Source organism: Schistosoma mansoni, chromosome 1 (genome assembly GCF_000237925.1).
Source record: "Schistosoma mansoni strain Puerto Rico chromosome 1, complete genome".
NCBI classification, from domain to species: domain Eukaryota; kingdom Metazoa; phylum Platyhelminthes; class Trematoda; order Strigeidida; family Schistosomatidae; genus Schistosoma; species Schistosoma mansoni.
The window spans coordinates 42,453,793-42,466,309 of NC_031495.1; the positions used below are offsets into that span (position 1 = coordinate 42,453,793).

The following is a 12,517-nucleotide window of genomic DNA, read 5'->3' on the forward strand; positions in this document are numbered from 1 at the left end:
TAAGTTTTCATGAGTACTGGTTACTTTGAGTGTCAGTTGTTTGTTCACTAGAAGATTACTGTTATAATAATGCTTGAACTTCTTAATCTAGTAGAAAATAAACATATATGGTATTTTAATTGATTTTACTAAATTTCTTCAGAAATTCAAACTACGATACATATGGTAACTACATTCATAGAACAACAGGATTTCAAGGTTGTGTAGCATCTTTTTCATTCAATTATTCCATTGATTACGGTCAGTCATCATTAAATATAAAGTTGAATAACACAGCACCATCAAGGTATCAAGTGAACTATTTATATTCGAATGACACGCAAAAAGTTAGTTTGCACAATATACAAATGGGTTGCCATTTTTCAGACACTAAACATCTAGATATGAATCAATGTTCAGAGAATCCATGTCGCTTTAATGGAATTTGCATGCAACAGTGGGATTCTGTAACGTGTGATTGTAGTTTGACCGGTTTTACTGGAAAGTTCTGTGATAAAGGTAAGTGATATTCAATGCTACTGACTATAAGAATTGCTTAGCAAAGAATTAAACGAATATATATATATATATATATATATATATATATATATATATATTGCAATAACATCCAATTTTGTAGTACGCTAGTTTAAATAACAATATCAAATCTATTCAAAACAATCTCTGTTTGCCCTTACTTATTGTACGAAGACTGACATAATAAACAACGAAATATTCGAAAAATGGTCAGGTTAAAGGCCATCATATCAACACTAACAATTTTATTCTGTTTTGTTTGACAATCCTAATTTCGCATGCTTTAGACGGTGTCCTTTGCCCTTAATCTGGCCATTTTTCGGATTATTACCTTGGATATATAATTGTAGAACATGAAGAGAATTTATCGAAAAGAACATTATCCGTTCAAATGTCAGTCTTTTAATATGATGGGGATATTTAAACGATTAAAATGAGCGATTCTACAAAAATCACTTCAAAATTATTTTGATAAAGTATTGTCAGAAGGTTTCAGTAATACAATAATAAAACAACAGTGTCGTTACAAAGCTATCTACATCATGGAACAGGAAAATATTCTATTTCTCTTGAACCATTAAAGGTCATGTAATTAGTGAACTCTTAAAGACTGAACTACGTAAGACTTTAAACAAAAACTACGTGCATCTACACCGAAAATCATATTCACAATGTTTTATGTAGGGCTGACACATTTATGGTAAAGACCTCCGAGTTTATAAATGTTAGTGCTTCTGTGAGAGTAACTGTATAGTTAGAACGACCTGATAAATAAACAGTGGCTTTGTCTAGCATTATCTAATGTGGCGGGAGAAACATCTAAATAAACCCATTAGAAGTTCAATGTTTTCTCATCTAGTGGACAGAAGATAAAATCGATATAAATTTAGAGTTCTACACCATATACATATCCTAAGCGTCTTCGTTCACTAACCATATGACGGCCAATGACCACTAGGCTTTTCAGATCAAATTTGTCTAAGCGATAACCATAAATAAGTCCTTTATTCGTCAGTCATTTGACATCATGCTCCCTATATCCAAGGGTTTGAAGAATAATTGTGTTCCCAGTTTCACTGAAAATGATGTCCGAAAATGTCTCCAGTCTCTCAATTCATCCCAATGTTTAGGACATGATGGTATCCCGAACCTCCTTTTTAAAAAATGTGCTGATGTTTTATGTTATCCATTAACGAATATCTTTAATAGATCCTTCTCAACTAATGTCTTACCGAAAATGTGGAGAAAGATAAAGATAATCCCTATGCCTAAGAAAGTATCTGGCGATAAAAATGTGACGTCGAGCCCCATAGCAATAACTTCACCTTTCCTCAAAATAATGGAAAAATTATTGATACTCCCGCTTTAACCTGCAATAAAAGAGCACAGTGATCCGTATCAGTTTGCTTACAAATGCGAAAGAAGCACCTTAGATGCCGTTGCTGTTCTGCATCACAATATAGTGTTCGGGTTGGAAAAGGGTAAGAAGTATGTTAGATGCGCTTTCCTGGACTTTACTTCTACTTTTGATTCTATTCCAAGACATGTCTTACTTAACAAGCTGATCAACGTCGACACTGACAGCTGGATAACCAATTGGCTATGTTCCTACCTTTCTGGAAGAGAACAGTACACTGTATTTGAAGGAAAGTGTTCAATATCTCTACTGTCTACTGTAGGTGTGCCACAAGGAGCTGTTTTTTCACCTCTGCTATTCTCTTTTTTCTGCATGATCTGCCATCCTCCACAGAAAACACTTTTGTAAAATATGCGGACGATCTCACTGTATGTATGCCAATTTCTACCTCCTTGCATCCCATAGAAATGAATGAGTTTTTATCTCGTATTGAAAAGTGGTCTGTTGGTAATGGTCTCTCACTCAATCCATCTAAATGTCAAGCTGTTAACTTTAGCTTGAGACATGGACAGAACCTATACACTATTTTGGGATCCCATAATGCTTTTGCCATTGGAGACTCCTTAATAAACACAGTGTCGAAGGTCAAATATCTTGGTGTCATTTTTTCCTCTGATCTTTCTCGGTCTTCTCATGTTTTACTCTTGTCGAAAAAAGTTTACCGTTTGACATACTACATAAAGAGGCTGCATGCTTTTGGGATTACTCGCCATTTACTCTTACAATTTGTAAATTCCTGCATATTACCTATTATTCTATATTGTTCTCCATTATTCTTTCCTGGGCTTTTGAGAAAAGACTTTGCTGTTTTGCGGAGAGTGCTGAAGGCAGTTTGCAAGGTATGTGGTGAATCTTTTGAAGTCATTATTAATATGCTTGTGGATAGATATCTTAAGTCTTGCAAACTTTTGGCAGGTGTTATCTTATCAGATACTAACCATCCACTTCATTCATATCTTTCTCCTTGTATATCTTCTAGTAGAACGAGACGTAAATACGTTAAAATCCATCCACGCAAGCAAATCTATAAAAGTTCTGTAATACCTTACCTAGCAAATGTACTTTGTGACGAACAGGCTCTTAGAGTTGACCTAGTAAATAACCTGTCTTCTTAAGCATGTCTCAAACTCGATAATTTGTATAAAGTCAGATTTTCTTAAACCTTTTTTTATTCCTTTTCTGTCTTTTTTTGGTTTTTTGTCTTTTTGTTTGTTTGTTTTTTTTTGGTAAAAAAACTTGTTGAAATAACTCGTGCTGAGAATTCCATATTGTACCAGATTATAATATTGAATAAAGCCATTAATAATAATAATAATAATAATAATAATGTATTCTGTCACCAACCAATGGATCACTACAATAATCACTTTGCCTGGTTACTTAGGCCATTTGTAAATATTATAATAACGTGCACTTCTATCATTTCATGGTAATAATTTTTGTTATCAGACTCATTTTACAAAATATTCACATAGTGCATCAATAATTCATTGATTTTGTTATTCTACTACCCCAAATATAAATTTCTAACAAACTATAGAAATGGTTGCAGAACAGTTACCACCGATTTCATTCTATAATTCATATATGTGTTTGATAATTCTATTAATCACAATGGTTTGAAAGTTCTGAATAGAAATTTCTATTTGTAATTTTAAAGCCTGATAAGAAATAACCGAAAATATGCTTTTGCTTAAATTGTTTCCATAATTTATCATAATGGTAGCATTCAAGTTGCATAAATAATAGCAAAGTGACCATAATAACGGCCAGTGGAAACATATTAATAAAAGTGCAAATGATAATAGTTCAAGGTCAAATGCGATCCACAACTTTGATAACTGAGCGGTTAAGGGGTTAAGTGTTTCTTGAAGTAATGATAAAATAAAATGGCCAAACAAGAACAATCTGATAGATGCAGAAATGCGAATAAATGAAACAACAAAAATGACTGACGGTGTTGAAGATCTATTACAAGGAATATGTATGTTAAAAAGATGGTATAATACTAAATAAACATAGTGATATATACAAAGTGAAATTCTATTTCTAAGGAAAAGTTAGGTGTATTATGCATTTTGGAGGTTTTTTGTGAATGTAATTTATGGCATATCAGACTAGTAAATTGGCATCAGGATGTGTTAATCTGTTACTGGTAAGTATACGACGATCATTCTCGAAAAGCAAGCCGTCCTTTTTTAAATGAAAGTTTCTACTTATTGGTGTCACATTTCTAGACTGAATGGGATTGTTAATGAGAGTTGAAAAACAATTTGTTTTACTTGATCGTTGCGCAAATCCTTAGATTATTCTGGCTTACTTTGTAAATGAACCGACTACACATTGCTTGAAGTCGAAAAATGACCCTTTCAGTTTGCTATGTGGTAGGCAAAATGTGAAAATAAATCATTACTATTTCATACGTTATCTGAATCCAAGACGTTTATCCGCTTCAATGAAAAAATCTTACACGCAATCCTAACATATAAGTAGATCAAGCAACTAAACGGCCTGTTCATATAAAAAAACAGCAAAAGCTACTGTTCAGGCAAGATCATATACGATCACTTTATTTTATTATCTTCTCTTCAGCCACCCACAACAAGATATTTCACATTACAAATAAAGTTTGACACAGTCTTGTGACAACTTTGCTGCTAAGAAATCAATGCAACACAATATTAAAGCAACTTTTCCAGAGAAAAACGCTAACCAGAAAGAAACCATTTGAATCACTTCAGCTCTACGCCTCACGGTGAAAGCTGAGATTCTTCAGAAATCATGAGGTCAATGCCTCTCCTAATAACCAGGATAGCAATAAATGAAGCTATAACGTATTTCCGGATAACGTGGCAGGCTGAAGGATCAATCAAATCTCAGCGGAAATGAAGAGATACAACTTGGCAGTGCTCGGAATAAATGAACGAAGAAAATCCCTCCCACACACAAGGAGTTAGACTGATGCTGTGAAAAAGAAACACATAGAGCAATTACAAGATGGGAGTCATCAAAACATTCTTCAAAACAAAGAAGAAAAGGATTATAATGGATGTTATTCAGTGCAAAGCAAGCACTAATGGTAGCAGGGCAGACGATAAAGATCATTTTTGCAGGAGGCTGTTAACTTCAACGTACTAGTAGGTGCTTGGTCGCTAGAAGTATCATGATAAGAAACGAATCTCTATGGATACTCTGGGCAAGATTCAAGAAAGGAGGAACAAGAAGACAGCGATTTACAATAGGCGAATAGTAGCAGAGAAAGTCAGAGCACAAGCTGAACCGGATGAAAGATTCAGTAGACGCCCAACTTCAAGATCAACAGGTCGGATTCCATAAGGGTTGGTCGTGCACAGACCAAATAGCGACACTATGGATCATCGTCGAACAATCGGTTGGGCAGGGCTCTTTACTTTACATCAACTTCATTGACTATGAGAAGGTATATGAGAGCATGAATAGAAGAACCTTGTGGAAACTTCTTCGACACTATGGTGTGAGTAGCTGAGAAAATCATTAACATTATCGGGAGTTCATACAAAAGACTACACTGCAAAGCGATGGATGGAGGACAGGTGACAAATCCATTCCAGGCGAAGACTGGAGTCAGACAAGTCTTCTTGCTCTATTCCCTTCTCTTTCTCATCGTGGTTGACTGGATTCTAAAGGCTTCCACATCTCAGGGGAATCAGGGAATAAAATGGACAGCTTGCAATCAACTAGAAGATTTGGACATTTTAGACGATCTAGCTCTTCTATCACATACACTGTAACAAATTTAGGTGAAGACAACAGGTTCTGCCGCAGCCCCTAAAGAAATAGGCCTCAATATACAGAAGGTAAAATACAAGATCCCGAAATAATACACAGCGAGCATCGATGAACAAGGGGGATCTTATGCAGGATTAACAAAGCAAGAACGGCATTCCATCAGCTGAATTTTTTATTCGAACGTCGAAATAGTTCCGTTGCACAGAGCTTAAATTCGAACAATTACCACAACCATCATGGAAAATATCTAAGTACCTATAAACAGTTGTCTACAAAATATACTTAACATCCGTTGAACGGATACCACCAGACATCATACCTTGACAGAGAACAAACCAACTCTCAGGTGAAAAGGATATCAGGAAAAAACACTGGAGGTTGATAAGATATACAATGCGGGAATCATTAAACTGCATCACAAGCTAAACTTGGGATCCAGAAGGCAAAAAGTGGCCGACAAAAGAACGCATTACGTTGGGAAGTGGAGGTAGACGTCAAAGGAATAAATGGTAATTATAAACAACTGGAAAGAATAGCCGAGTACACAGTTGTTTGCGGAATGCTTGTCGGTGGCTTATGTTTCCACGAGAGGTAGCAATTGTAAGTAATTAATGTGAAAGTGAAATTCAAAACACAATGAAGATTGATAACTAAAAAGTGCTATGGTTCTGTTTCATCTTGGATATACCATCCGGCATGTACATTTGAACAGTAACTATCCGGTCCCATATGAGAGAGTAATCTCAAAATTTTGTCTTTGAAGATCGACTAGCATCTAACAGGGTTTAGAGTTTTCTGGAAATTGAATTATGACAGTTTACTTCAACCGTTTTGTATTTAATGTCTTCTTTCATAGCCGGAACATCAGTCCGCCTATCAGAATTCCCTAGAAGATATGCTGTTTTTGAACTAAATTCACCCCAGAATACTACATTAGATAAACTGGCGTTCGGGATACAAATAACTAATCCTGGTACAATGTCATTAATACACATCCAAGGTCAAGGTCAATCACCAGACTTCATACAGTTATCTGTATTACACAATAAGGTAAGATGAAAATTAATGTTCCATGTTAAATCCAGTTAAAGTATTTCTTCTCTCTAGTATATTAGATGTACAACACTAGTTCTTTGTAGGAAACAATAAAATAACAAGTAATTCTGTTTAAGGAGACGAATTCGGTCAAATCATAGTGATATAATTCTTGATGACAGTAGAAAAAGTATTTCAACCGAAGAATGTTAGGAACATCCATTTATAAGAAATCAATATGCACTTTCACTATTTTTAATAACCATTTAGCTATAACATGGTAAACGTACTCTTTGTTGTAGATGTATCTTTTAGATATCTTCTGTTAAATCACTACAATTTCTACATAAACTTGACATAATTTGCTATGACTTACATTGTAAATTAGAATATTAAATAAAATGCTTGTATTTATCAGAAGGGGTTTTGTGGATATTATAGTAATTTTTATAGTTGTGATCATGAATCAATTGAAACTAGACCACCATGGAAAACCTGAAAGCACTGGACGGCCGTTTCGTCGTATTATGGTTAAGCTCTCGCGTGCAAAACTGATAGGTCCTGGGTTCGGATCTCGCGAGGCGGGATCGTGGATGCGCACTGCTGAGGAGTCCCATAATAAGATGAAATGGCCTTCCAGTGCTTCTAGGTTTTCCCTGGTGGTCTAACCTCAATCGATTCATGATCTGAACTATCAAAATGATTGTTATTATTAAAATATAGAAAATGTCTATATTCTAGTTTACTACACAATAAATGGAAATTGAATGATATTGTGTGTATAATAAAAGCTACAAAACAAACACCTAATTGTCTATGAATGAATGATTTACTTTATTTCATTGTTTTAACCAAAACTTTTAAATATTTGTGTTTAAGGTTTGTTTTCTTTTTCTGTGTGTTTTATTATTCTATTCCATTTTATATGAAAAATATGAATGAAAAACTTTGTTTTATCTTAATAATTATTACGTCATTATCTTTACCAAGAGATCGTTTAAAACAAAAGGTGAAATTGAACACAGCTGGAAGTAACTTGAATGAAGCATGATAATGTTATAGTCTCTAAATATTTACATGAACACTTGTGTTTATTCTATGTAGTAGTATTATTTTGTAAACAAAAGGATAAATTGTAAGCAAAGATGGATAGTGGCTAGTAGTGGAATCCAGTTTTACACGCCTTTCGTCCTATTCGGAACTCGTCAGCTGAATGTACCTGCATCTCAGAGTTGATGTTCACTCTCAGACTCAAACCCAGTACTGTTCGCTTCAAACACAATCACGTTATCCACTCAGCTACTGAGTCCTGATAGCCACTTGCTTGTGCGATGGGATGAAGTTTAAATTCACTTAGTAATGTTTGTTTGAGTCTTCCCATTGATGTTTAGGACTGCAACTGGCCAGTCTCTAATCGGCATATGTGCATACTGTGCGTATTGCCTCGATATAGCCTTAATTCACAAGCAATGTAAGCAAAGATGGATAGTGGCTAGCAGTGGAATCCAGGACGCGTGTTTCGTCCTAAATATAATTTTCAAACACAAAAAATGAACAAGATGACATAACAAATCATTGTTTCTTCCATAAGAAATATGTCTAAATATATGGAAATATATATATGTTTATGTAACCATCCTATTAGATTAAGTGTATAATCGACTTTAACTATTACATAATCGTAATTAATTTTTTTTTACAAAATTTTCCATATCATTATATGTCTATCAAATATGTTGAAGTACTTCTTTCTGAATACATCTTTTTTCATTCTTTGTCTAAGAATCAACTTAATCTTCATGTACGATTTAATATGGGTGGAGGAACTCAAACATTATTTCAACCAAATGTGAATTTCAATGATGGACATTTTCATATAGTTCAATTCATACGTAAAGAAGCTAAAAGCATATTGTTAGTTGATTTTCAACATGAAATTACGAAACCAACAGAAGGTAATATTTTAACAATAATTATATTGTTATTCAACTAAAAAAAGAGATCGTCATTTATGATTGAAATTTAATTAATATACATGTTTTTTACTTATTTGGTTGCATAGTCTGAAAATTACATATTTAGTACATTGTAATTAATAATAACTAAGAAAGTATAAAAACCCCGCCTGTAGCTCCTCCGGGGGCTACTGCCGGTCCCAAGCCCCGATAAAGGAGGAGGGTTGCGCATGGGGTTAGCGAGCCTATCCGGTAAAAAACTAACTCGCTAAAAAAAACGCTAATCAGAAAATTATCCAAACCATTTAAGTAAGAAAGTATAAATTTAATTCAATAATGTAATCTTCAACTTTATTGTTTATTACACGTTAACAGAGATAAGACTTGTAATTTTATGATGATTCTAATAAGAAAAATGATGTAACAAGATGTAAATTGATCTATACTTGTAAATATGATTTAGGTGTTGAAATTTTTTTTCTTATTGTATGACACTTGGGACTTCATGACTAATATTATTGATTATGTCACTTCTTTTCTTAATATTTGTATGTAATATACATAATGATCATGTATACAACAGCTGATGTGGAAACTGATTTGTATGAAGATTACAAATTTCTGGTAAAATATCAACTAACTATTGTTTATTTAATACATGCTTATAATAAATAAATGTTTAGATTGTATTTAACGTATGCTAAATGCAGATTATATAAGCCATAAGAGTGAAACGCAAATATCTTTCTTACTTACTTACACCTGTTACCCCCAATGGAGATTAGACCGCCGACCAGCATTCTCCAACCCACTCTGACCTTCCTGGCCTTTCTTTCTAATTCTATCGAACTTTTGTTCATTCTTCTCATGTCTGTCTCCATTTCTCTGCGTAATGTGTTCTTTGGTCACCCTCTTCTCCTTCGGCCTTGAGGGTTCCGGGTGAGGGCTTGCCTTGTGACGCAATTGGGTGATTACCTCAATGTGTGTCCTGTCCACTTACAACGCATCTTCCTGATTTCTTTCTTCGCTGAAATCCGGTTTGTTCTCTCCCACAGTAGGTTGTTGCTGATAGTGTCTGACCACCGGATCCGAAGTATTGTACGTAGACATTTGTTAATAAACGCTTGTACCCTCTGGATGATAGCTTTCGTAGTTCTCCATGTTTCTGTTCCACACAGTAGAACTGTTCTGAAATTCATGTTGAAAATTCTGATCTTGGTGTTGGTTGACAGTTGTTTGGAGTTCGATATGTTCTTCAATTGTAAATATAATGTTTTTGCTTTGCCGATCCGCGCCTTCACATCTGCATCAGATCCACCGTGCTCATCAATGATGCTGCCCACATATATAAAGGTTTTTACATCCTCAAAAGCTTCTCCATCGAGTGTGATTCGATTAGTGCATTCTGTATTGTATCGGAGAATCTTGCTTTTCTGTTATATCTTGTACCAGCTTATTAGAGAACAGTTAGTTATTGATCGGACCAATGACCCATCAAACCCGTACGAGCAGTCTAGAGTACTTGTCGGTCGTGCCTTCTAACTAGCCCAGCCAGTTAAGTCCAGAACACCAATAACAGCCTCTGCAATATGAATCATTATATTTCAAACATGCTGAGCTTATAAACCAATCGAACCGACCACATCGTATCATAAAATAAGAAACAACATCTGTACAAGATTCAGCCAAATGTGGCTGTGAATAGGGGAGTAGTAATTAATTGACTGTGTATAACTTAGGAATGGTAGATCGTATATTAATGGTCTATGGGTCAAAATAAAGCTCATAATAAAAGAAACATAAATATGAATAGTTAAGTTACTTAACAACTATACGATAGGAAATATACATATCATATTGGTCCACAACTAGTTCTCAAAAGTTACCATTCATAATGCTCTTCGGGATATAACATTTACTCTTTTTGTATATTGAGACCTACTTCTGCTGAGACTGCTGCTTCACTGGTCGTCTTCTCCTACATCTGTTGTTGCGGGTGTGATAAGAGAGCCAGATCATCTATGAAGTCTAAATCGTTCAGCTGCATCCTAGCTATCGATTGTATCCCATACTTCCCTCCACATGTTGACATCTTCATGAACCGTAGAGTTGCTATTTGGTCAGTACACGATCAATCCTTACGGAATCCAGTCTGTTGGTCTCGAAGTTGGACGTCTACGGAGTCCTTCATTCCGTTTAACTACACCCTGTTGAAGAATTTTCCTGGTACTAAGAGAAGACTGATGTCCCTGTAGTTATCGCACTTGATAAGATCGCCTTTCTGTCTGTTGGTACTTGTTCTTCATACCAAATCTCACTGAAGAGAATGTAGAGTATCTCTGCAGTTACTGCTACATCTGCTTTCAGTGCATCTGCTGAAATGTTATCTGGTCCTGCTGCTTTGCCGTTCTTGAGTTGTATGATGACAATGCTTATCTCTTCAATTGTTCGTGGGCCAACATCGATTGGAAGGTCTGTGTGTGACACTTCGATGTTGGGTGGGTTCAGTGGAGCTGGTCGATTTAAGAGTTCTTTGAAGTGTTCTACCCACCTGTTTCGTTGTTCTTCAATGTTATTGATTACCTTAACTTCCTTGCTTTTCACCGGTCGTTCTGCTTTACGATAATTTTCAGCAAGTTTCTTTGTTGTCATACAATTGTCTCATGTTTCCTTCTCTTGCAGCCTTTCCCGTTGTCATAATTAGATCTTCCACATCTTTACGTTTGTTGGTTCTGATGCTCTTCTTCACTTGCCTGTTTGCTTCTGTGTATTCAGCTTTTGCCTTGCCTTTCTCTGCTCTTGTTCGGCTGGTATTGATTGCTGCCTTCTTGTTCCTCCTTTCTTGAATCCTATCCAGTGTATCAACAGTGATTCATTCTTTGTGGTGGTGATTTTTTGGCCCGGAAGTGATTGCCTTTTATATCCCTTTCCAGTTGCTCTCCATAGTAGTTCCCTCTCCATTGAGTAGATCGTGAAAGACCTGGAACCTATTGCTGAGGGCTGTTGTCAGTGTCCTGAAGAAACGGGAATATACTGCCGCCTATGACCAGTTTATTGAATGCACATAGGTTTGCGAATCTTTCACCATTTTTGTTTCTTTCATCTAGTCCACATCATTCCAGGATTTCTCCATATACGGCGTTGTCCATTCCAGTCTTGGAATTTAAATCTCCCATCACAATTGTCAGGTCCTTTGTTGGGCACTTCTGGACGATCGAATGCAGCTTATAGAAGAGTTGATTTTTGACGTCTTCATTATAGCAGTTGGTAGGCGCACAGCATTGGATAGCTTTCACTGTAATGCCGTCTTTCTTCGTTTCAAAGGAGGATTTGATGATCCTTGGTCCATGAGATTCTCATCCTATAAGTGCATTTTGTACTTGTTTGGACAGCATCAATGCAACTCCTTGTGTATGTGGGACATTTTTATTTTCATGGAGGGAGTATAACGGAATCCCTCCTGAAGTTATTCATTGTAGTTCAAACCGCATCCAATGTGTCTCATTGATCCCAAGCACTTCCAGGTTGTATCTTTTCATTTCTGCAGCAACTCGGATAACTCACCTGATCTCCCACATTGTACGAGCATTCCATGTACTAGATAAATGGTTGCTCTGGTTGTCAGAATTGGCATCAGCCTCGTGACTTACGAAGAAACTCGGCTTTCACTCTGAGGCGTCATAACTCTTCTAAATAAAGGCCTAACATCAGGACAGAGATTAAATGGTACATTAATACATTAATAATAAAAAATTCTGCAGTATTACCATAAAATTAAATGCATGAGAAATACAATTTGCAACTCACACATACTTATAAGATTTTT

General features: G+C 35.6%; 1 protein-coding gene across 1 annotated transcript in view; it reads left to right on the plus strand.

The window, feature by feature from the left end:
* Positions 1–12,517, plus strand: part of Smp_180760 (chondroitin sulfate proteoglycan-related) — a gene marked incomplete at both ends in the record, with an annotated part of 53,017 nt that overhangs the window by 30,339 nt on the left and 10,161 nt on the right. Inside the window, 4 exons of the mRNA XM_018794479.1 lie at positions 143–240; positions 328–498; positions 6,558–6,751; positions 8,520–8,691. Coding sequence (XP_018648888.1) covers positions 143–240; positions 328–498; positions 6,558–6,751; positions 8,520–8,691 — 635 coding nt within the window. The remainder of the gene's footprint in view (positions 1–142; positions 241–327; positions 499–6,557; positions 6,752–8,519; positions 8,692–12,517) is intronic.